Here is a 24153-nt window from a genome sequence, read left to right as displayed (position 1 = left end):
TGAGAGTAACAGTTTCCTGCTAATGAGCATTATCGATAGGTTGCAGGCGCTTTGCTGGGGGAGATGGCTACATAATCTCTTTGCCTTCTAAAAGAAGCAAGCATTATTACTGCAGTTTACAGTTGAGGAAACTGAGGCATCTGGGATTCACTCATAGAAGCTATGCAATGAGAAATGGTAGTCCAGTGCTTTAAGAATCTGTGAATCTGCAGAAGGCCTGGATTCAATCCCTGGTCAGGGAACTAAGATCCTGTAAACTGCAGCATGGCCAATAAAAAGTTTTAGATAAAATTCTATTAGAAAGAAAAGGAAGAAGCAAGGGTGCCAGGCTACACAGGCATAGTTGCCTGGCACTTTGTACGTGCTCAGTACCTATCTGCTCCCGTCACAGTGTGGCTTGGGGGTCTGGACCACTGCTATGGCTCACAGGGCCCACTGCTGTTGCTGTCACTTCTGCCTCTGCTTCAGGGCGGTCAGCCTGTCTCAGCCTCCCCCAGCCTCGATCTGGCTCCTTTGTTTATTCATTTATGACTGTGTTTGGTGTTTGTTGCGGCCGGGGCTTCTTGCTGTGGTGTGTTGCCCCGAGGCCTGTGGGATCCTAGTTCTCCAACCAGGGATCGAACCCATGTCTCCTGCATTGGAAGGTGGATTCTTAACCTCTAGACCACTAGGGAAGTCCCTCTGTTTTTTGTTTTTTTGAAAGATGGTTTCATTTATTTTACTTTTTGGCTGTGCTGAGTCTTTGTTGATTCTAAGGGTTTTTCCCACTTGCGATATCCGGGCTTCTTGTTGCGGTGACTTCTCTGGTTGTGGAGCCCGGGCTTCAGGGCATGTGGCTTAAGTGGTTGTGTCTCCTGGGCTCTGGAGCCCAGGCTTCATAGTTGTGGTGCACGGGCCTTGTTACTCCGTGGCATGTCTGATCTTCCCAGATCAGGGATTGAACCCGTGTCTCCTGCATTGGCAAGCTGATTTTTTATCACTGAGCCACCAGGGAAGCCACCTGCTTTGCTTTTTTTAAAGGAACAAGACTGCTATTCGGGGACATGCAGCCCTGAGGGTCAACCTTAGAAACCTCTTGTCTTGAGAAGTATACTGCCGAAGGGTTCCCATGCCCAAAATGTTTCCTAGGTTGCATCGCTCTAGGCCTAAAACCTCAAGGACAAAAATCACTCCTGAATTGATCCAATGTGTTACCTAATATGTGCAAGGAACCAGATATTACTGGAGATGCTAAGAGGAGCCAGTTATAATCCTTGACCCAAACAAGTGAGAAATGTCACAAAGAAAGATTGCATGTTGGAAGGTAACTTTTCTCTTTGGCCGTGCCCCCTGCATGTGAGATCTTAGTTCCTCCACTGGGGATGGAACCTGGGCCCTCCACATTGGAAGTACAGTCTTAACCACTGGACTGCCAGGGAAATCCCTGAAGCTCGCTTTTGGCGGGGACACAGATGGCCGCTCTTGTCGCTCTTACCCTTGCTTTGTCAAAATGATGTAATCTAACAGGACACTGTTTCCTGCTGAGCCTGGATGTGGTCTCAGAACCTTTCTCATCACTGAACTCCAGGTGATGGTTATGTTTCCTTTCACACTGGTCTTCTGGGAGCATGATCGCAGCATCGTGGTAGAGGCCACGCCTCTGCCCTCTGCTGTCCTCGTGTGTTGTGCGTAGTTGCTCAGTTATGTCCAGCTCTTTGCGGCCCCCATGGACTGTAGCCTGCCAGGCTCCTCTGTCCATGGGGATTCTCCAGGCAAGAATATTGGACTGGGTTGCCATGCCCTCCTCCAGGGAATCTTCCCAACCCAGGGTCTGAACCCAGGTCTCCTGCATCACAGGCAGATTCTTTACTGTCTGAGCCACCAGGGAAGCCTAAGAATACTGGAGTGGGTGGCCATGCCCTCCTCCAGGGGATCTCCCCAACCCAGGGATCAAACCCAGGTCTCCTGCATTGTAGGCGAATTATTTACTATATGAGCCACTAGTGAAACCCTGGTGTCATAGGCGAAAGGCAAGAACATGGGGTTCCAGGCAGAGGCAGCCCTATGGACCAAGATGCAGAGTTAGGAGAGGGTAGCATTTGGCAGAGACCTGTGGGAGTCTGGTGGGGACAGAGCTTACGTAGAAGTCAGGGGAAGAAGGTCCAAGGTCAAGGCTGGCCCCAGGCAAACTTGGAGGGCCTCTCAAATTCTGGGCCTGGGAGAGTAGACGGAAACTAGTAGGAAGAGGGAGGTGTGGAAGAGAAGGGAGACTGAATCTGGGATACATGGCTGTGATGTTCAGAATGAACCATGAAGGTGATTTCACCAATCACAGCAAATATTTATAAAGGAATTAGAGTAGAATCAAAAACAGTCAAGTATATCACAGGCTGAGTTGAAGCAGGAGGGCAGAGAGGGAGTCATCCAAGAGGACTCTAAAGATGAAGATGCTTTAAATTCCCTGGCAGTCCAATGGTTAGGGCTCTGCACTTCCACTTCAGAGGCACACGTTCGATTCCTGGTCAGGGAACTACGATCCTGAAAGTTGAGTGACATGGCTCCCCCTAAAAAAATTAAATAGAAACAAATAAAGATTAAGATGTCATTGGCAGTCACAGCTAGGGAGACAGGGGACGCGTCAAATTTAGACGAGACAAGAGTGAGGCCTTGGCAGCGCCTTTGAGTGCAGGTATTTGCGTGTAGGAGGCAAGGACCTGGGAGAAAGAGGTGGTGACGGCCCAGTGACAAATCAGGTGGGAGGTGGCATTGTGGGGACGAACGGGGTGGCCCAGAAGCCTGCTGGCCACAGACACTGGGGAGATGGAAGAGGCAGAACCCAGATCAAAGGGCATCGTGGAAATCCCAGGAAGAAAACCAAGAATGAGAAATCGTGCTGCAGTATCAAATAGGGCCAAAGGAAGCGGGTTTGGTTTTGTCTTTGGACCTCACTGTTCAGTTTGTGGAACTAGAACCCTCGTCCTTGACAGTGAGAACACAGAGTCCTAACCTCTGGACCCCAGGACACAGCTTTCTAGAAACAATTTTGCTGGTCCACAAACCAGATTGCAAGGGGTGAGTGTTTGGCAAAGAAGAAAAGCAGAGGCCAGTAAAGGTGCTGGTCAGTAAGAGAGGGGAGGGGAGTTAGGTTCTCTTTAGGGGAAAGGGGAGAGATTTGGGGAGATCGGGTCAAAGTGTTAGTCATTCACTTGTGTCCGACTCTTTGCAATGCCATGGACGGATGATAGCCCGCCAGGCTCCTTTGTCCATGAAATTCTTGAGGCAAGAATACTGGAGTGGGTAGCCATTCCCTTCTGCAGGGCATCTTCCCAGGCCAGGGATCGAACCTGCATCTCCTGGTTGGCAAGCAGACTTGTTATCACTGAGTCACCTGGGAAGCCCTAGGGAGAGCTGATGTTTCTGTAAATCGGAGGAAGGAGTTTAGTGCCGGGGCAGGTCTGGAGTTGCCCCAGGAGAGTGTGATTAAGGCAGCAAAGACTGGAGGCAGAGGGGCTTGGGAGGACAGACCAGGCCAGAGAAGGGATGGTTAGCCTGGCAAGAAGGGAAGAGATGAGATCAAAGACCTCAGAAATGTCAGCTGCTGGGGAGGGAAGCCGAGGATCTGAGATGATGACTTGGATCTTCTCCGTAATGTACGAAGTGGCACCATCTGCCAGCAATGATGGATGGAGATGAAGGCTCACAGAGGTGAGAAAGGGTTCGGAGGAGCTGTGTGGGAGAGCCCAGGAGAGATATAACTCTTAAAAGCCTTTTTGGCAAGTGATCTATTCTCACTGGTTAAGACACCGTGTCACTGAAGGGGAGTGTGGAGGAAGAACGCCCTGTGGGCACAGGATGCTGGCATTTCATGTCCTGCTTCCCTACTAGCTAATTCTCACCTCCTGGAACCTGGGCTTCTCTTTTCTGAAAAGAAAGGGGATTAAAGTCGAGCTTCCTTGGCTGCTTCAGCAGAAAGAGTCTATGAGTCTAGTAAGTAGCTTACTCATTAGCAGGGACTGGTTTATCTAATGAAATCTCTTTACTATCAGAGAGCAAGACTGAGGGCACAAGACCCAGGGCAAGTCAGAAATTTGATGTGTGTGTGTGTGCGCACATGTATATAAGTGTGGATGTGTGTGTGTGTGTGTGCATGTGTCTTCATGCATGCTCAGTCCTGTCTGACTGTTTTGTGACCCCATGGACTGTAGCCCGCCAAGCTCTTCTGTCATGGATTCTCCAGGCAAGAAGACTGGTGTGGGTTGTCATTTCCTCCTCCAGGGGATCTTCCTGACCCAGGGATCGAACCCGAGTCACTTGTGCCTCCTGAACTGGCATGTGGATTCTTTACAACTGCACCACCTGGGAAGCCCCATGTGTGTGTGCACGCATGTGTGTGTATATGTGTGCTTGTATGTATGTGTGTTCTTGTGTGTGTGTGCATGCTTGTATTTATGTATATGTGTGTACATGTGTGCATGTGCATGTGTGTTTTTCAGGGGTGGGATTTGGCATCTGGGCAGGAAGAAGAAGAAAAGTTAAATGAGTACTTAGATTCTATGAATCTTCAGCAGAAGGAAAGCAATGAACTCCAGACAATAGCCCCCCATGATGGGGGTACAGAAAGAGGTCTAGAAAGACCCCAAAGAGGAGTGTGCAAATTTCCAGCTTTGCCTGGAGCTGGCCTGGGTGTTTCCACAACAAAGCCTCTCTGCCCGGGATGTGCTCAGCCCATCACCCTCAGCCCAGGCAGAGGGGTGGAGTGAAGCCAAGGAGGACTTTTGATACCTTAAGCTGACCGCACTTGGGTCCTTGAGCAAGCACCCTCAGTCCTGCCTTAGAGATGGACGTTATATGACTCTGCTGAGAACCAGATGTTCTAGAAGACGATGCTCTTTGTGCATCAAGATGAGTTGTGTAACCGCCTAGGCCACCAGTTAAAATATCGCCCTGTCTCCCTGCTCCCCGTTGGAGGGGGAGACTCCATATACCCCTTCTTTCCTGGGGGGCTGTGCTGCACACAGTGTGCCTTCCTATAACCCCCGTCTCCCTGTGAGGCACGACAGCCTGACTCCCACCACACAGACTTGAGAGAAGAGGAGTGTGTACATAAGTTGGTATTTACGTGCGGGTCACAGCAGTGCAGGAATATCCCCTGATCTTTCTGGGGTGAGTGCCTGCTGTGAACAGAAGCATGATGTGCCTGGGCAGGCAGTGGAACTCTGGAGGCTAACAGGCCACGACTGGCAGGTGCGGGGATTAAAACTGATCCCTTTGAGCCCAGGTGTCTTCAGACCACGGATTCAAACAGGCCCTTGCTCCCCTCCCAAGGTGGCCTCTTCCCTCCCCCAAGGCACAAGGGCATTATCTCAAGCTTAGCCGTATCCACTCACCTTCTCAGAAGTCATGTTTGCTTTGAGCTGTGAACATTCCAGAATTATTGCAAATCCACTGCAAGAGGCAGTGTGGTTTGGATATTGGGAGTTATTTGGGGACCTCTAAGGATGTGAGGAGTGGGGCAGAAAAGCCAGTCTGTTCTCAGAGGTGGTGATGATGGCCGGGGAACAGGCCAGATTTGGGGCTGATTCAGACCAGCGCTGCAGCCAGGTGGAACTTCCAGTGAAGTTCCTTCTGCCAACCGGCTCCACCCCCTTTTAAAAGCAGCCTTCCTTCACCTCCCAATTCTGTATCCACACTAGGGAAATAATATTGTTTTTTAAAAACAACTTGGCAAAAAAAAAAAAAAAACACTTTGCAGCTGCCATGCTGTCATGCATCTCTGCATGTTATCTCCAGGAATTACAGCAAGTTCAGTTCAGTTCAGTTCAGTCTCTCAGTCATGTCTGACTCTTTGCAACCCTATGAATCACAGCATGCCAGGCTCACTGTCCATCACCATCTCCCGGAGTTCACTCAAACTCACGTCCATCGAGTCACTGATGCCATCCAGCCATCTCATCCTCTGTCGTCCCCTTCTCCTCCTGCCCCCAAGTCCTCCCAGCATCAGAGTCTTTTCCAATGAGTCAACTCTTCGAATGAGGTGGACAAAGTACTGGAGTTTCAGCCTCAGCATCATTCCTTCCAAAGAAATCCCAGGGCTGATCTCCTTTAGGATGGACTGGTTGGATCTCCTTATAGTCCAAGGGACTCTCAAGAGTCTTCTCCAACACCACAGTTCAAAAGCATCAATTCTTCGGCGCTCAGCCTTCTTCACAGTCCAACTCTCACATCCATACATGACCACTGGAAAAACCATAGCCTTGACTAGATGGACCTTTGTTGGCAAAGTAATGTCTTTGCTTTTGAATATGCTATCTAGGTTGGTCATAAATTTTCTTCCAAGGAGTAAGCGTCTTTTAATTTCATGGCTGCAGTCACCATCTGCAGTGATTTACTGTTTCCACTGTTTCCCCATCTATTTGCCATGAAGCGATGGGACCAGATGCCATGATCTGGTTTTCTGAATGTTGAGCTTTAAGCCAACTTCTTCACTCTCCTCTTTCACTTTCATCAAGAGGCTTTTTAGTTCCTCTTCACTTTCTGCCATAAGGGTGGTGTCATCTGCATATCTGAGGTGATTGATATTTCTCCTGGCAATCTTGATTCCAGCTTGTGTTTCTTCCAGCCCAGTGTTTCTCATGATGTACTCTGCATAGAAGTTAAATAAGCAGGGTGACAATATGCAGCCTTGACATACTCCTTTTCCTATTTGGAACCAGTCTGTTGTTCCATGTCTAGTTTTAACTGTTGCTTCCTGAACCTGCACGCAGATTTTTCAAGAGGCAGGTCAGGTGATCTGGTATTCCCATCTCTTTCAGAATTTTCCACAGTTTATTGTGATCCACACAGTCAAAGGCTTTGGCATAGTCAATAAAGCAGAAATAGATGTTTTTTTGGAACTCTCTAGCTTTTTCGATGATCCAGCGGATGTTGGCAATTTGATCTCTGCTTCCTCTGCCTTTTCTAAAACCACCTTAAACATGTGGAAGTTCACGGTTCATGTATTGCTGAAGCCTGGCTTGGAGAATTTTGAGCATTACTTTATTATCATGTGAGATGAGTGTAATTGTGCGGTAGTTTAAGCATTCTTTGGCATTGCCTTTCTGTGGGATTGGAATGAAAACTGACCTTTTCCAGTCCTGTGGCCACTGCTGAGTTTTCCAAATTTGCTGGCATATTGAGTGCAGCACTTTCACAGCATCATCTTTCAGGATTTGAAATAGCTCAACTGGAATGCCATCACCTCCACTAACTTTGTTCATAGTGATGCTTTCTAAGGCCCACTAGACGTTGAATTACAGCAAAGGCTTAAGCAATTCGGAGAAGTACCTGGTATTTCTAATGTAGTCATCTATGGCAGTTATTTCTTTTTTTTTTTTTTAATTAATCTTGTATTTTAGAATTGTTGTTGTTTAGTCACTAAGTCGTGTCTGACTCTTTTGCGACCCCATGGACTATAGCCTGCCAGGCTCCTCTCTCCAGGGATTTTTCAGGCAAGAACACTGGAGTGGGTTTCCATTTCCTTCTCCAGGAGACCTTCCCAACCCAGGGATCAAACACATGTCTTGTGCATTGCAGGTGGATTTTTTACCACTGAGCCACCGGGGATGCCCTGTTTTAGAATAGTTTAGATTTACAGAAAAGTTGCAGAGAGAGTACAGAGAGTTCTTAAATACTTCACATCCAATTTCTTCTATTATTCAGTTCAGTTCAGTTCAGTTCAGTCGCTCAGTCTTGTCTGACTCTTTGCGACCTCATGAGTTGCAGCACGCCAGGCCTCCCTGTCCATCATCAACTCCCGGAGTTCATTCGGACTTGCATCCATCAAGTCAGTGATGCCATCCAGCCATCTCATCCTCTGTCGTCCCCTGCTCCTCCTGCCCCCAATCCCTCCCAACATCAGAGTCTTTTCCAATGAGTCAGCTCTTCGCATGAGGTGGCCAAAGTACTGGAGTTTCAGCCTCAGTATCATTCTTTCCAAAGAAATCCCAGGGCTAATCTCCTTCAGAATGGACTGGTTGGATCTCCTTGCAGTCCAAGGGACTGTCAAGAGTCTTCTCCAACACCACAGTTCAAAAGCATCAATTCTTTGGCGCTCAGCCTTCTTCACAGTCCAACTCTCACATCCATACATGACCACAGGAAAAACCATAGCCTTGACTAGACGGACCTTTGTTGGCAAAGTAATGTCTCTGTTTTTGAATATGCTATCTAGGTTGGTCATAACTTTTCTTCCAAGGAGTAAGCGTCTTTTAATTTCATGGCTGCAATCACCATCTGCAGTGATTTTGGAGCCCAGAAAAATAAAGTCAGCCACTGTTTCCACTGTTTCCCCATCTATCTGCCATGAAGTGATGGGACCAGATGCCATGATCTTCGTTTTCTGAATGTTGAGCTTTAAGCCAACTTTTTCACTCTCCTCTTTCACTTTCATCAAGAGGCTTTTTAGTTCCTCTTCACTTTCTGCCATAAGGGTGGTGTCATCTGCATATCTGAGATTATTGATATTTCTCCCAGCAGTCTTGATTCCAGCTTGTGTTTCTTCCAGTCCAGCGTTTCTCATGATGTACTCTGCATAGAAGTTAAATAAGCAGGGTGACAGTATACAACCTTGATGTACTACTTTTCCTATTTGAAACCAGTCCATTGTTCCATGTCCAGTTCTAACTGTTGCTTCCTGACCTGCATACAGATTTCTCAAGAGGCAGGTCAGGTGGTCTGGTATTCCCATCTCTTTCAGAATTTTCCACAGTTTATTGTGATCCACACAGTCAAAGGCTTTGGCATAGTCAATAAAGCAGAAATAGATGTTTTTCTGGAACTCTATTATTAACATCTTCTATTAGTATGGTACATTTATCACAATTAATGAGCCAACATTGATGCATTATTATTAACTAAAATTCATATTTATTCAGATTTCTTTGGTTCTTACCTACCATCTTTTTCTGTTCTAGGATGCTGTCTAGCATGCCATATCACATGCCTCCTCAGTCTTCTCTTGGTTACGATATGGTGGCATTTCTTTTAAGAGGTTATCACAATAAATACTCATCCACAGCTTGTCACCACATTCTTCACAGTGACAGCTCTGGGTCTGTGCCTCACACCTTCACGAACACAGTGCACTCCCTGCTGTGACACCCTCAGGCTAGTCTGCTCAGGCTGCCATGACAAAGTACCACCGCCTGGAAGACTTAATAAACTATTTTCTCACTGTTCTGCAGGCTGGAAGTCCAAGATCAGTTTCACTTTTAGTTCAGTCGCTCAGTCGTGTCCGACTCTTTGCAACCCCATGGACCACAGCACACCAGGCCTCCCTCTCCATCACCAACTCCCGGAGTTTACCCAAACCCATGTCCATTGAGTCGGTGATGCCATCCAACCATCTCATCCTCTGTCGTCCCCTTCTCCTCCTGCCTTCAATCTTTCCCAGCATCAGGGTCTTTTCGAATGAGTCAGCTCTTCACATCAGGTGGCCAAAGTATTGGAGTTCCATCTTCAACATCAGTCCTTCCAATGAACACCCAGGACTGATCCCCTTTAGGATGGACTGGTTGGATCTCCTTGCAGTCCAAGGGACTCTCAAGAGTCTTCTCCAACACCACAGTTCAAAAGCATCAATTCTTCGGTGCTCAGCTTTTTTCACAGTCCAACTCTAACATCCATACATGATCACTGGAAAAACCACAGCCTTGACTAGACAGACCTTTTTTGACAAAGTAATGTCTTTGCTTTTTAATATGCTGTCTAGGTTGGTCATAACTTTCCAAGGAGTAAGCGTCTTTTAATTTCATGGCTGCAATCACCAAGATCAAGTTGCAGGCAAAGCTGGCTTCTGGTGGAGGTGCTCTTCCTGGCTTATAGACAGCCACTTCTTTGCTGTGTCCTCATGCAGCTCCTCTCTATGTGCACAGAAAGAGCTCCCTGCTGTCTCTCTTCCCATAATGCCACCAACCCTATCAGATCAGGGCCCCACCCTTATGACCTTAGAGGCTTCAACTGCAAATGCAGCCATTGGAGGTTGCAGTCTTAATGTATAAATTGAAGGAGGACATAGACATTCAGCTCACAGAAGTCTTCCTTTCATGTTGGTGAACCCCAACCCAGAGTTCCATACACACTCAGGATGCTCCGAATTTAAAAATAGAGTCTGTCCTTTTGAAAACTTGAAGCCCCTCTTTAGTGATAGGCAGATGTGACCAGGATGGTCAGCACCGATCACTTCCAAAGGGAAGAATAAGGATGCTGTCCATTCCTATGGATGCTTTGGGGTCAGATGGATGCTTGGAACTGCATTCAGTCCCTCACTACTCTGTGACCTTGGGAGACTAACTGTGAGACCCTCAGCTGTCCCACAAAGGAAAAATAGTCATATTTTGCCAACATTCAGGCAAGTTTTGGAAAAAGCTGTGTAATCTCCTGGCAGAGAGCATATACACTTATGTTTAACTGTCATTTGGGGAATTCCCTGGGGGTCCAGTGGTTAGGAGTTCATGTTTTCACTGCCAAGGACCTGAGTTCAATTCCCTGGTTGGGGAACTAAGATCCTGCAAACAGTGCAATTGCATGACCACACAGTCTGAAATAAATTAAAAAAAAAAAAAAAAAAACTCATCACCTGCCCTTTGCTTCCCCATGCCCTCTTCTTCTCCCTTACTTAGGATCAGCTTTAATTATCTGTGGAGTCCATCTTTCCTGGGGCCCTTTGCCAGACAGGAGTGTGACTGATCCTTCATCATGCATGAATAATGGGAATATTTTCTGACCCAAAGGCCAGGAATACAAACAGAAGTTTGACAAGTGCAGATGAGCATCATCTGTCAGGATATGTGACATCAGGATTGCTTTGGGGACAACCCAGGGCCTGGGGTGGCTTTACACATGTGGCAGCCTTTTCTTCCCTTCCCGCAAAACCATGTCTTAAAAGAAACAGTCACACGTAAATTCACTGAGCAAGTATTTAATGAGCGGATGAAGTAAACAAAACCTGAACTGCATTTTTGGGAGATGAATTACACTTGCAAATGGCCATAAACAAAAGCTTTCTTCCAAGCTCCTGATTTTATAAAAGCGGTTTCGTTGGGTGACCAGGCCCTGAAAGGATATATGCATCAGTGATCAGCAAATGGGGAAATCACTCATCAAGCCCTATTCCCAGGGCAATCCAGAAAAAGAAAAGGGTGGGGGCTCTGTTCCCAGAGCAGCCATCAATTGTGTCTTGTGTGGGTCAATTGGAGACATTGACCCATCTACGACGTGGATACCATAAACTCCAACACTTGGACGGACAAGTTCCCCTAGGAAAGGGTGTGTGTCTACCTTTTGCCTCACAGCTAGCTAGCAGCAGCTAAGTCACTTCAGTCGTGTCTGACTCTGTGCGACCCCATAGACGGCAGCCCACCAGGCTCCCCCGTCCCTGGGATTCTCTAGGCAAGATCACTGGAGTGGATTGCCATTTCCTTCTCCAGTGCATGAAAGGAGAAGTCAAAGTGAAGTCACTCAGTCGTGTCCAACCCTTAGCGACCCCATGGACTGCAGCCTACTAGGCTCCTCCGTCCATGGGAGTTTCCAGGCAAGAGTACGGAAATGGGTTGCCATTGCCTTCTTATGCCTTACAGTACGTGTCAATAAACTGGCTAAAACTTTAGTCCATCTAAGAGAAACAAAAACATATCTGTACAAAGACTTGAAGTAAGTCCCCAACATACAAACAAGTTCTGTTCTGAGAGCATGTTCTTAAGTCTGATTTTTTCCTAAGTTCAACAAAGTAAGCCCAGGTACCCAACTAACACAATCTGCTATATTATACTATACTGTAATAGGCTTATAATACTTTTCACACAAACAATACATAAAAACAAATGAAAAAACATTTTAACTTTACAGTACAGTACCCTGAAGAGCACAGCAGTACAGTATAACTGCTGGCATACAGGGTCTGGCGTCAAGTGAACAGGCAAGAGTTACTGCCTGGTGGAGATGGGAGATGGTGGAGCTGAAAGAGCATCAGCAATAGGAGACGGGGGGCAAGCTGCAGTGTTCTCACTCCTGACACTGATGGAACACACGTTCACATCTTTGAAAGTTTACAACTTGCAGGTTCATATGTAGGGGACTTACTGTATATGTGAGTGTTCATAGCAGCGTAATTCACAGTAGCCAAAGAACTGGAAACTGTACCCTTGTCCATCAACTGATAACTGGATAAGGAAAATTTAGACTAGCCATATGCCCAACTATCCAGCTGTGAAAAGAATGAACTCCTGCCGCATGCCAGGAGTGCCATGGAGGAACCTCAAATACATTATGCTGAGTGAAAAGATGCAGAAGTCAACAAATTTATATGAAAAAAACAGAGTAGGCAAATCTGTAGTGATAGAAGATTTGTGGTTGCCTGGGATGGGGGCAGGGGCCTGGGGAGTGACTTCAGAGCACACATGAGGACCCATTTTCAGATGGTCGAAGTGTTCTAAGACTGGATGGGGTGATAGAGTCACGATTCTGTAGATTTACTAAGAATTGTGAATTGCACTTCTGAAACTAGTGAATTTTGCAGTTAGGAAAATTAGTCCTCAAAAAAAAGCTTTGAAAAATTAACCATGTAGGTCTTACTGATGGAGGTGTCATGGGCAGTCTCTTCTCCTGTTCTCTTCAGGATGATAACCCCTCCACTTCCAGGAGGCTGGGACCAGGCCAGCCTGTGGGTTATCCTTGAGTCCAGCTCTGAGTCCCTTATCCCTAAGACAGTGACTCTTGCACTTTCTAAGTGCAGAACTTCCTGGCTACTTCTTCAGAGAAAGAGTCAACAAGCATCTGCTTTTTCTAGGGGACCTCAGAAAAGAAATATTTGTGTTCTGCCTCTCTCTTTTTGGCTGTGCTGGGTCTTTGTTACAGCGCGTGGACATTTCTCTAGTTGTAGAACATGGACTCTAGAGCCCGTGGGCTCAGTAGTTGTCAAGCAGAAGGCCAGTGGGATCTTAGTTCCCTGACCAGGGATTGAACCCACATCCCCTACATTGGAAGGTGGATTCTTAACCACTGCACCAGTAGAGAAGTCACCATTTGTGTTCTCTCAGAGGCTTGGAGGAGCCATTTTATGGGAATTTGAAGTTGACAGTGAGTGATTTTCCAATTGTTCTTGCTTTCTTGTTGGAGAAATGACTTTCACTAACTAAACCCAAAAAGGCCCTCAATTCATAATTTTCTCAGCAAAAAATAGACACCTCATGGGACAGAGGACTTACCTAGGTCCCAGAATGAGTTAGCCACTGAACCAGACCTCCAAGAGTTTCCTTCTGCTAGGTAGGAACACAGCCTCTAGGTACTGCTTGAGTGAAGAGTGCAAATTTCTCTAGATCCCTTTTAAGAGAGAAGTATCAGATGTGATTTTGCAGGTAGGACTAATGTATGGTTCCAGCAAATTGTGTGACACTGAACACTGGCTCAAACAGTAAAGAGTCCACCTGCAATGCAGGAGACCTGGGTTCAATCCCTGAGTTGAGAAGATCCCCTGGAGAAGGGACTGGGAACCCACTCTGTTAATTGATTATAATATATAATATTATAATAATTGTTGGCTTCCCAGGTGATGTTAGTGGTAAAGAACCTACCTATCAATGCAGGAGACTGAAGAGACATGGGTTCAACCCCTGGGTCAGGGAGACCCCTGGAGGAGGGCATGGCAACCCACTCCAGGATTCTTACCTAGAAAATCCCATGGACAGAGGGGCCTGAAAGGCTACGGTCTGTAGCATCACAAAGAGTCAGACACGACTGAAGCAACTTAGCATGGATGAACACAGCTCAGGATGGAAGTTTACACACAGGGATGGTTATATCTTAGCATGCCGTGGAATATGCATTGTGTGTAGGAGAACACTCTTCCTACACACACACATACTTTTCTCCAAAATGGTCAGTGGAAGCAGCTCCAGTGACGGTAATTGGGAAACGCCCACTTGTCCCTTGCTTGTTTCGAGTGAATCACGTGGTGTAAACAGGACGTGTAGAGACAACACAGCCAAAGGGTGATGCATGATGCCACAATGACCACATCTGTCAGTACAACCATGGGGTCAAAATATATCATCTCCTTTGCACTGAGCCCAGAACCCTTGGCTCAAGTGCAAGGTTAGGATGGCCAACTCAAGATCATAGAGGGCTTGTTAGTGGGAAGGGGGTCTTGGCGAGTGAGGATGACATAAAGAGTATTTTAGTTGTGTCGTCACAGTCAGAGGAGCTGAGACGGGACGCAGCATGAGGCTCATTCAGCCCTGATTTCTTTGTGACACTCTGCAGTGCCTCTTTCAGGGGTGATAAGGAGCGACAACAAACGCTTGGTTACTTGTGTTGCTGTGACCACGAAGGCACTGGTACGGAGGAGTCACTTGTAATTTAGGAGGGGAGAGAAAATAAACCAGAATTTCTTGCACAGGAGTATGCAAGAGGATTTTGAAAGGGGCAACTGGCCCCCTCGGTGTCATTCTTCCTTTCTGAAATCTGGCATCAGTTGGACAGCTCCTGAAAATGACCTTGAGAACGGTAGCATGGGGTGGGACGTGTTTGCTGCCTTTCAAATACGGGAGAAAAAACACATCTGCTAACCAAATTCATTGTGTCATTCTATCTTTATTCTTTAATTTTATCTGTTTGTTATGGACACTGGGGCATGTATAATGTATGTTTACTTCCTAGAAAAAGGAAGTTGCAAAATCTGAATTTGCTCAAGTCTCCTGCTAGCCTGGCAACTTCTGCTGTGTATCTGGCCAGAGCAAGACTGGGCATTGCAGCGGCGCAAGGCAGTGGGGGATTTCAGAGCTCACCGTCTTCCTCACCACTCTTGGGGCAGACCAGGTCCTGATCCTGATCTTCGCTTCTCTTGTCCTTCATCCTGTCTATCCTGCAATACCCAAGCCAAGCTTCTGCCTCCTCTGATCTTTCTGGGATCATGGCCACACTGGTGTCACTCTCTTCAGAGTTTGCCTTGCAGTCAAAATTTCTCCATCCATAATTGTTCTGTAATTCTTTCATAGATCTGTTTTGTCACTCCCAGATAGACTGTAAGTTCCTGAAGAGCAGGATGCAGCCATGTTTTATATTTATTTATTGACCACCAAAGTTCTTGGCACAGGGCGGACGCTTCGTGGTAACTTCCTAGCAGATTGAAATGCTCCTAGGATGTTGCAGTATATGCAGCCCTGTGAGATTTAGAAACACGTGCTCTTATGCATCTGGTTAGATGACTGCTGGCCAAAAATACAGTAGAACCCCAGTTTTGTTGTGTGTGAATGTGTATGTGTTGTGCAAAGATACAAATTTTGCTGGGGAAAATGCAGCTAAATGTCCAGTGATATCTCTAGATACTAAGATTCGAATATGCAGTGCACTGTTTTTACTTATACTATGAAATACTTTTGTAATGATTCTGTAAAGAATATTTTTAGTTTACATGAGGTAGGTCTAGTTTAAAAGAAGTATTAGGAATGAGTGAGGTAATGAAATTGGTAAGTGACTTATCACTATATGAGACTCCAGGCCATGAAATGGAAAGTTTGCAATGTATTGGGTTTGAATCCCTCTAATTCTTTATGGTCTATTCCAGTTTTTCCAAAAGTGTGTTCTAGGGGACCCCAGTTCTACCACAGGTATAATGTTGAAATAATATGGGAAGCACACATTCTCCAGCTGCCTTTTGGAAATCCACTACGTCTATTAGTCATGTAGCAAAAGAATCTGTTTCCCAAACTTCTGATCCTGGGATCCTTCTTTCTGATAATACTGTACCTGTTAATTGCATTATACTTAGGGAAACATAGTTCTATCTTATTGTTTAATAATAGAGTACAGAATGTCTTTATTTTGTTTGTGTATTATCAATATGCCCTGGTCAAATGAGCCAAGAGGTTAAAAAGTTAGATATAATTTCTTTAATCCAAATATATAAAGACATTTAAATAGTCCAGTCTTTTAAAAGAGAGATTTAATTTTACACTTTTTATGAGCTCAATTTGTTTTGTTTGTTTGGCTGTTTGTTTTTTTTCCCCCTTGCGGCATGTGGGATCTTTCCCATCCAGGGATTGAACCTGCATCTTGTCCATTGGAAGGCAGAATCTTACCCACTGGACCACCAGGAAGTCCTAACAGTACAATATGACATGATTTGGTGATTTTTCCTTCATTGTAACACTGCATAGCATCAGTCATCGCTTCATTCTTTAAGTTTTCAAACTTAATTGGCAAAACTGGATGAACATGTTAGGAGCCTGAATTTTTTTTCAGCCTCCTCTAGGTTCTATTCTTAAATGGCCAGTTAATACTGTGAAACTGCATTTCCTTTCTATGTGGACATTTTTCCTTTCATCTCCATAATTATCTTCTTGGTATGAGTTTCTGATAGTTGATGCTGGTGGTCAAGGTATCTCCCAGCCCTAACACTGCTTGAATACTCAGCAGTGACGGGTTGCAGAGCCTCACCCCAAATGTCAGGGAGTTAGTGTATACGCTGAAACCTGTGTGCTTCTGTCTGAAAATGGAAGTTGTAGGGATTCACTGTGAACAAAGACACGATGTCCTCGTGGAAGGGTATTAGGCAGAAGGAGACGGATCTTCCTTGCTTTTGCCCCCTCTGCTTCTCCCCTCTCTGCAGCCCATGCCAGAAACACATAACTTGTTGGAAGCTCAGAGATGGTCAAGCTTGTGGTTTTCCAAGTGCTTTCTGACTCAGATATATGCACATATGAAAAGGAAGAGGAGGAGGGAGAATAAATATTAATAAAGCAGGCACAGAAGCACAATATGTTTACTAGATGGTGTCAAGGATTTGGGGTCAGTAAAGGAAATTGTCTCTCCTTGACCAGCTACAAAGGCTTTGGATTACCCTTGGCTAAAAGCGATACAACCCAGGACTTCCGTGGCAATCCAGTGACTGGACTCTGTGCTTTCACTGCTGAGGACCTGGATTCAATCCCTCGTCAGAAAATTAAGATCCCACAGGCTGCGTGGTGTGGCAAAAAAACACAAAAGAGAGATACAGCCAGACTTAGCAATTAATGCTAGGATTACCTAATACCTATATAATAGGCTGGAGTTTCCCAGGTGACTCAGTGGTAAGGAATCTGCCTGCCAATGAAGGAGACGAGGGTTCGATCTCTGGGTCAGGAAGATCCCCAGGAGAAGGAAATAGCAGCCCACTCCAGTATTCTTGCCTGGGAAATCCCATGGATGGAGGAGACTGGCAGGTTACAGTCCATGGGGGTCACAAAGAGTCGGACATGACTTAGCAACTAAATAATAACAACATATAATAGGCTACCTTGAATCAGGATTTTGCCTCATAGAATTATTATATTTCTGGGACTTTCCCTTGGTCCAGTGGCTAAGACATCACACTCCCAATTCAGGGACCTGGGTTCAATCCTTGCTGCTGCAACTAGAGATCTCACATGCTATGTTGAAAGTTACCAAGATCTTGAGTGCCACAGCTAGGATCTGGCATGGCCAAATAAGTAAATAAATATTTTAAAAAGAATTATTATATTTCAGACAGTATAATATATAAAACTTGGTTTCATAGTATTCAGTTCAGTTCAGTTCAGTAGCTCAGTCGTGTTCACCTCTTTGCAACCCCATGAATCGCAGCATGCCAGGCCTCCCTGTCCATCACCAACTCCTGGAGTTTGCTCAGACTCATGTCCATTGAGTCAGTGACGCCATCCAGCCATCTCATCTGCTGTAGTCCCCTTCTCCTCCTGCCCCCAATCCCTCCCAGCATCAGAGTCTTTTCCAATGAGTCAGCTCTTCGCATGAGGTGGCCAAAGTACTGGAGCTTCAGCTTTAGCATCATTCCTTCCAGAGAAATCCCAGGGCTGATCTCCTTCAGAATGGACTGGTTGGATCTCCTTGCAGTCCAGGGGACTCTCAAGAATCTTCTCCAACACCACAGTTCAAAAGCATCAACTCTTTGGTGCTCAGCCTTCTTCACAGTCCAACTCTCACATCCATACATAACCACAGGAAAAACCATAGCCTTGACTAGACGGACCCTAGTGGGCAAAGTAATGTCTCTGCTTTTGAATATGCTGTCTAGGTTGGTCATAACTTTCCTTCCAAGGAGTAAGCGTCTTTTAATTTCATGGTTGCAATCACCATCTGCCGTGATTTTGGAGCCCCCAAAAATAAAGTCTGACATTGTTTCCACTGTTTCCCCATCTATTTCCCATGAAGTGATGGGACCAGATGCCATGATCTTCGTTTTCTGAATGTTGAGCCTTAAGCCAACTTTTTCACTCTCCACTTTCACTTTCATCAGGAGTCTTGTTAGTTCCTCTTCACTTTCTGCCATAAGGGTGGTGTCATCTGTGTATCTGAGGTTATTGATATTTCTCCCGGCAATCTTGATTCCAGCTTGTGTTTCTTCCAGTCCAGCGTTTCTCATGATGTACTCTGCATAGAAGTTAAATAAGCAGGGTGACATAGTATTAGAGCTACTGAAATTGCAATTAAGTTTAAACAGCTTCCATAGAGTACCATTTGACCCCAATATACTTTGTACCCATCTCCTGTACCACTGCAGGGTCTGCCGTCTTTCAGCTGAGTGCCTGGCTGGTCATATAAAAGGCAAGTAGGCCATCTCTTGGAAATTCGCCCCCACCCATGGTCACACCTTACACAAGTTACAATTCTGTTTAAATTTCCAGCTGACTGACTTGCACACAATCATGAATGGAAACCAAACAGTGGAAGAGAATGCCTTTTCCATTTTCTCATGGTCTGTGGGAACAGTGCTGCTGCACAGCCACACTCTGAGCTGCAGCCTGGCTTCCAGAAGTCACACGGTCCTCCAGCCGATCATCGGAGGGCTTTCAGAGCACCAGCTGCCAGAGGCTGTGGTTTTTAAGTAACACTTCACAGTGGGACTGACGGCCATCAGCTAGGAGTCAGTAAGAGCAAATAGAGGAGTAAGAGGGTTGTTGTTCAGTGTCTCCTGCTGTATCTCTTTGCAAACCCATGGACTGTAGCGGGCCAGGCTTCCCTGTCCTTCACCATCTCCCAGAGTTTGCTCAAACTCATGTCCATTGAGTCAGCGATGCCATCCAACCATCTCATCCTCTTTCGTCCCCTTCTCCTCTTGCCCTCAGTCTTCCCTATCATCAGGGTCTTTTCCAATGAGTGACAGATACCTATTTCTTTTTTTTTTAGCCACACCCCACAGTCATGTGGGATCTTAGTTCTTGACCAGGGATCAAAGCCACATCCCCTACATTGGAAGGGCAGCATCTTAGCCACTGGATTACCAGGGAGGTTCCAGGACAATCTGTTTTTGCTCTACATGCATGCTTTGCTCTTGGCATCCATGCCCTTAAGTGCCAGGCAAGGAGGAGCTTCTAGAGGTCAAGGCCTATGACCTTCTCAGGAGGGAATCCCTAGTCCCTAGCACTGCCCACCGCCAGAGTTGCACATCAATCCCTGTGAGCTGAAATAGTAGCGAAATATTTGGAAAAATATTTCAGCCACTCTGCGTTCTGGAGAAATGTTTCCGCTTCTCCAGGCGTGCACAGAGATCACCTGCTGAAATACACATTCTGATGCCAGGGTTCCTGAGATTCCGCATTGCCAGCAAGCTGGGGATGGTGCTGATGCTGCCAGCCCATGCCTGAACCATCTTTTTGGGTTCAAGCTTCTAGAGGATTCTAGAGGAAGGGTAGGACACGACTCGGCGATCAAACAATAACAATTCTAGAGGACCAGAAAACCAGAGGCGATGTCTTCAAGTTTTGTTTCAGGAAGCTGTCTCCAGGCCCCCATTCCCCCCACCCCCCACCCCCAACTCTCCTCCCCAGGGTGGCGATGACAATGGCAGTGGGGGAGTCAGTTGCCCTCTTGGCATCCCTCTCACCCCCGCCCCGTTCGGCCTGGCCGCGTGAAGGTGTGGAGGCCCCAGTTAACCTCTCCCTTCTCTGCCGCCAGGGGAGGAGCGCCCCCGGGACTCCCCGGGCCCGGCGGAGGCCCAGGCGCCGGCGGGGACCGAGGCCGGTGGGAGATCGAGCCGCCGCTGCTGGAGATGCTCCCGCGCGCAGCTCAAGAAGATCTTCTGGGGTGTGGCGGTGGTGCTGTGCGTGTGCGCATCCTGGGCGGGCGCCACGCAGCTCGCCAAGCTGACCTTCAGCAAGTTCGATGCTCCCTTCACCCTGACGTGGTTTGCCACCAGCTGGAACTTTTTATTCTTCCCCTTGTACTACGCGGGGCACATCTGCAAGTCAGCGGAGAAGCAGTCAGTGAAGCAGAGATACAGGTAGGCACCTGCCCTGGGATGCTGGCTCAGCATGGGGCTGCTCTGCGGAACGCTGATGCTGCTGGGTGGGTGATGAGATGGGCCAGCAGACACCGCAGGGAGAAGTCACCGTGTCACTCGTTGTCTTAGTGAGGTTCCAGGATCGGAATTCATTCCTTTCAGAAGTGGTGAACACCCTTCCTCCGCCTCTAGCTCTTCACCCCAGGAATTCCTTTCTAGTGGGCGGGAGAAGGCAGCAGCTGCCAGAGATGGGCTGTGCTAAGTCCCCAGAAAGGGTAGAAACGGGAAAACTGTATGGCTCTGTTATCCTCCTCAGACTGGACTGAGGATAGGCCCATGGAGCCAGGTGAGCTGGCTCCTCCCTGTGACTTAGCTTCTCGACCCGCAGGTGCTCATGGCAAACACTTGATTGCTCATTTCCTCTCCGCCCAAGACGTTTCCTCTTTTGATTATGTGGTTGGAGGCGGGTGTCTGAATATCTAGCAGTGTTGCCATCAAAGTCAAAGCATTGTCTGAATTTTGTTGACTGTATTTACGCATGCATATTTTCTCATTGAAATGACCTCCCTTTAAAAGAGGTCAGAAGTCCAGATGCCAGCCCTCTGCCACAATGTACAGCAGGGTGCCCCAACCTCCTCCAGAGTCAGATGCTTAGTGTTGGCCCTGGGTTATCAACTATGCCCATCCCTAGTTCTCATGGTCACCCAAAGCTGAGGTCCTCTGTGACCATGTCAAGGACCTTACTATTGGCCCAAATCAGATCTACTCAGGAAAAAAAAAAAAAAAAACAGGAAAGAATATTGGTCAAAGTGACCAGGTGGGCCTGGGGAATTTCTCTTTCATCAGCCTCAGAGGTGGAAAAAAATCTGGAAGTTGAGGGTTGTTCACTCCTTCACCACTGCCTTCTTTCCACCCCACCCCCTTACTTCCACACCACCAAACCCCGGGAACCGTCACCTTGTCCCATTTACCATCTGGTTCAAACTTCAGCCCCGGTCTGAAAAGTTGCCTTTAGAAGTTGCAAGGTAGCCAAAAAACATCATTGAATTCAAGGCGTAAAGAGGTTTTAGGAATGAAGGTTACATGCTGATCAGAATTTTTTCCTGAGATTCTACCATTTTGTCAATGTCAAATTCAACTTGGAGGTGTGAGGCGCCAAAGTTTTTGAATGTTCAGAGATAATTTGGACTGGCTCCTTTAAAAGGCCAAGTGGTAAGTCAGAGCACTCGTTCTAGAGGAAGGAGCACTGGTGAGCTTTCAGTGACCAGCATCCCTTAGTGGAAAGGACTGGGAGTGAGTTCCGGAGACAGGCATGTGGCAGCCTGGAACCCAGAACCGGAGCCCAGGCCTGGGGCATTGTCAGTGTTGACTGAAATCAGTGGCTTCATGGCCCAGCCAGAAATCACTCGGGAGGCACTTAATGTCCCTCTTCTGAACAGCAGCTAAAAGCAAACTGAAACAGATTGGTTTAGAAGCTTTAACAGAGCCCCAGATTGTCCCGAAGTCAAGAGAGAAATAATGGCCTGCTTTTAGTCGCAGAGAAAAGCAAGTATTCAGTAAATAATGCATTAATAGTAAAGTAGCCCTGAGTGTATTCAGTTTGTAATTAGGAGTTTGCCTTTCTTTAAACAGAGTAGGATAGTATGCTGCTGCCTCTCGCAAAATGGGTATATGTGCCCTTTCTTCATGGAGAATTGCTGGAGGGAAGATGAAATGGTCTTTCTCTGCTTTGTTCAAACATGTGGACTCAAAGACTGCTTCCCTGAGAGGCAACACCAGCTACTGCCCTAAGCACGTGTCTTTAACATGACGCTCACCTTGGGACAAGACTGGCCTCACTGGCCATTTAGTGCAGGCCCAGCACCATTAATTAATTGTGCTGAAAACAACACAGGAGGAACCAGGCTCAGTTGGTTAAAAGGTCTACGGGGAAAAAAACGCAAGACCATTGAAGCAGATTAAACATAGAAAGATGTCACACCTTGATTTCAGCTTATGGTCTGCCTGTTAAAAATATTTGGGAAAAATCAGAAGAGAATCATAGTGATGATTATGTCAGCTGAAGAACAGTGGAGGGCCAGGGGCAAAACCATAACTTGATTAGAGAAGCCAGGTAAAATCTTGCCCAATTTCTGTGCTAAAGCTGAGCTCACCACTTAAAAAAAAAATCTTTCTGGTTATAAATTGTGTTCTGCTTGTGTCTAAACATAGCTGCTGATTTTACCAGTCGATGATTGGGCATGCCAGTTAATCTAGGCACCACTGGAGGAGTGAAAGAATATTCTTTCTCAGAAAAGGGAGAGGAAAATGTTAACATCACAGACTTTACCTAGAAACTCATGACTACGTCACATCTCAAACTGGGAGTTCTTTTTTTATTGGCTGTTTTTTAAAAATTATTAACATTTAGTTGATGTACAATATTATATAAGTGTTAGGTGTGCAGGCTAGTAATTCACAGTTTTTAGAGGCTATACTCCATTTATAGTTAATATAAAATATTGGCTGTTTCCCCACATTATACTGTATATCCATGTAGTTTGTTTTATACCTAATAGTGAGGCCAAATCAGGCCTCCATACCCCAACACCAAATTAAATCTCAGAGGCAGAGTTTTGGGTGAAGTAGAAAAAAATAGCTTTATTGCTTTGCCAAGCAAAGAGGACCACAGCAGACTAATGCCCTTGGAACTGTGTGTCCTGACCTGGAGGGCGGGGTGAGGAGTTTCATCTTAACGGTTCAGAGAGGATGTGATCAGCTCATGGACATTCTTCGGATGGGTTGGTGGTGAGGAAAGTGGGAGTCAGCTTCATCAACCTTCTGTTGTTCCAATGGGTCTGGGGTCTACATGCTTGTGGGTAGCATGCAGTTAACTTCTCCCACCTGGTGGGGGTTTCAGTATCTGCAGAATGGCTCAATCTTATTTTTCTGTGCATCCCTGGAGGGGAACCAGGACCCTGCCCCAAGGCTGCACTCTTGTTTCTTGCCTGTTCCTTCCTCATCTCCAAATCCCCTCCCTTCCCTGATTAGCATCTATTTGAACCTGCTCTTTGGATCTCAGGGAAGGTCATGGAGGCTGAATGAAGCCTGTTTCCTGGAATCAAAAACTGGGGGTGTTGACTTAAAAAATAGTGACAACCTAAAAGTTGAGAGTTACGTTTTATTCAGTGGGGATTTTTAGGACTTCAGGGCTGGGAGACAGCATCTCAAGTAACCTGAGAGAACTGCTCCTAGGAGCTGGGGTGAGGGGTGGGAGTGGGATGGAGGCGGGTGTGGGTAGTGTCAGGTTATATAGAAGTTTGCAACTAAGGGCAAGTATTCGGAACATCAAAAGTATTTTTGTGAATTAAAGAAAACCAGATGTCCCAAGTTAAGGAATTTAGCACTTTTCTACAAGATGCAAGAGTCTGGGCTCACTGAAATCATTCCTTTCATATGCATCTCAGCTACCCTAGGGGCCATATCCTGTGTTTCTTCACATCGTGAGTTCCTCAGTGCTCACCACAGGGAGGGGCTGCAGCCTAGTGGCTGCCAGATTGTGCAGGCATTCCTCTCCTTCCCAAGTGCCCCAGAGGGCTGGAATCACTGATAACTGTGACCTCCTTGTTTACTGCTATACAGGAAATACTCCATTTCTCAAGGGATATAGAAAAGCTTTTGTGCCAGGAGCCCCATTGGGTCCTTTTTGGTATCAGTAATTTGTACATTTTAATCCCCTATCACATTGGGAGTTCTTTAAACAGATATTAGGGTTCCCAGAAATCAAGGCAAACTGAAATCGCATCTTCCATGTTTGTACTTTTATTGAAATGAATGGAAAATCTAGAGTCAACTGAACAGATGTATCTGGGTGAAAGTTTCAGCAGGAAGCTGGGGAGAGAAGGAAA

The 24153-nt window shown here is 46.4% G+C and overlaps 1 protein-coding gene across 2 annotated transcripts in view; it reads left to right on the top strand.

Moving 5' to 3' along the window:
* SLC35F3 (solute carrier family 35 member F3) overlaps positions 1-24153 on the top strand; it is a 425569-nt gene that overhangs the window by 298816 nt on the left and 102600 nt on the right. For both annotated transcript variants that reach the window (XM_068982683.1, XM_068982684.1), the window contains one exon: positions 19942-20266. In XM_068982683.1, coding sequence (XP_068838784.1) covers positions 19942-20266 — 325 coding nt within the window. The remainder of the gene's footprint in view (positions 1-19941; positions 20267-24153) is intronic.

The sequence above is a fragment of the Capricornis sumatraensis genome, chromosome 10 (genome assembly GCF_032405125.1).
Source record: "Capricornis sumatraensis isolate serow.1 chromosome 10, serow.2, whole genome shotgun sequence".
NCBI classification, from domain to species: Eukaryota; Metazoa; Chordata; class Mammalia; order Artiodactyla; family Bovidae; genus Capricornis; species Capricornis sumatraensis.
The sequence above is the reverse complement of the archived record's forward strand: the minus strand, read 5'-3'. Positions and strand labels throughout refer to the sequence as shown.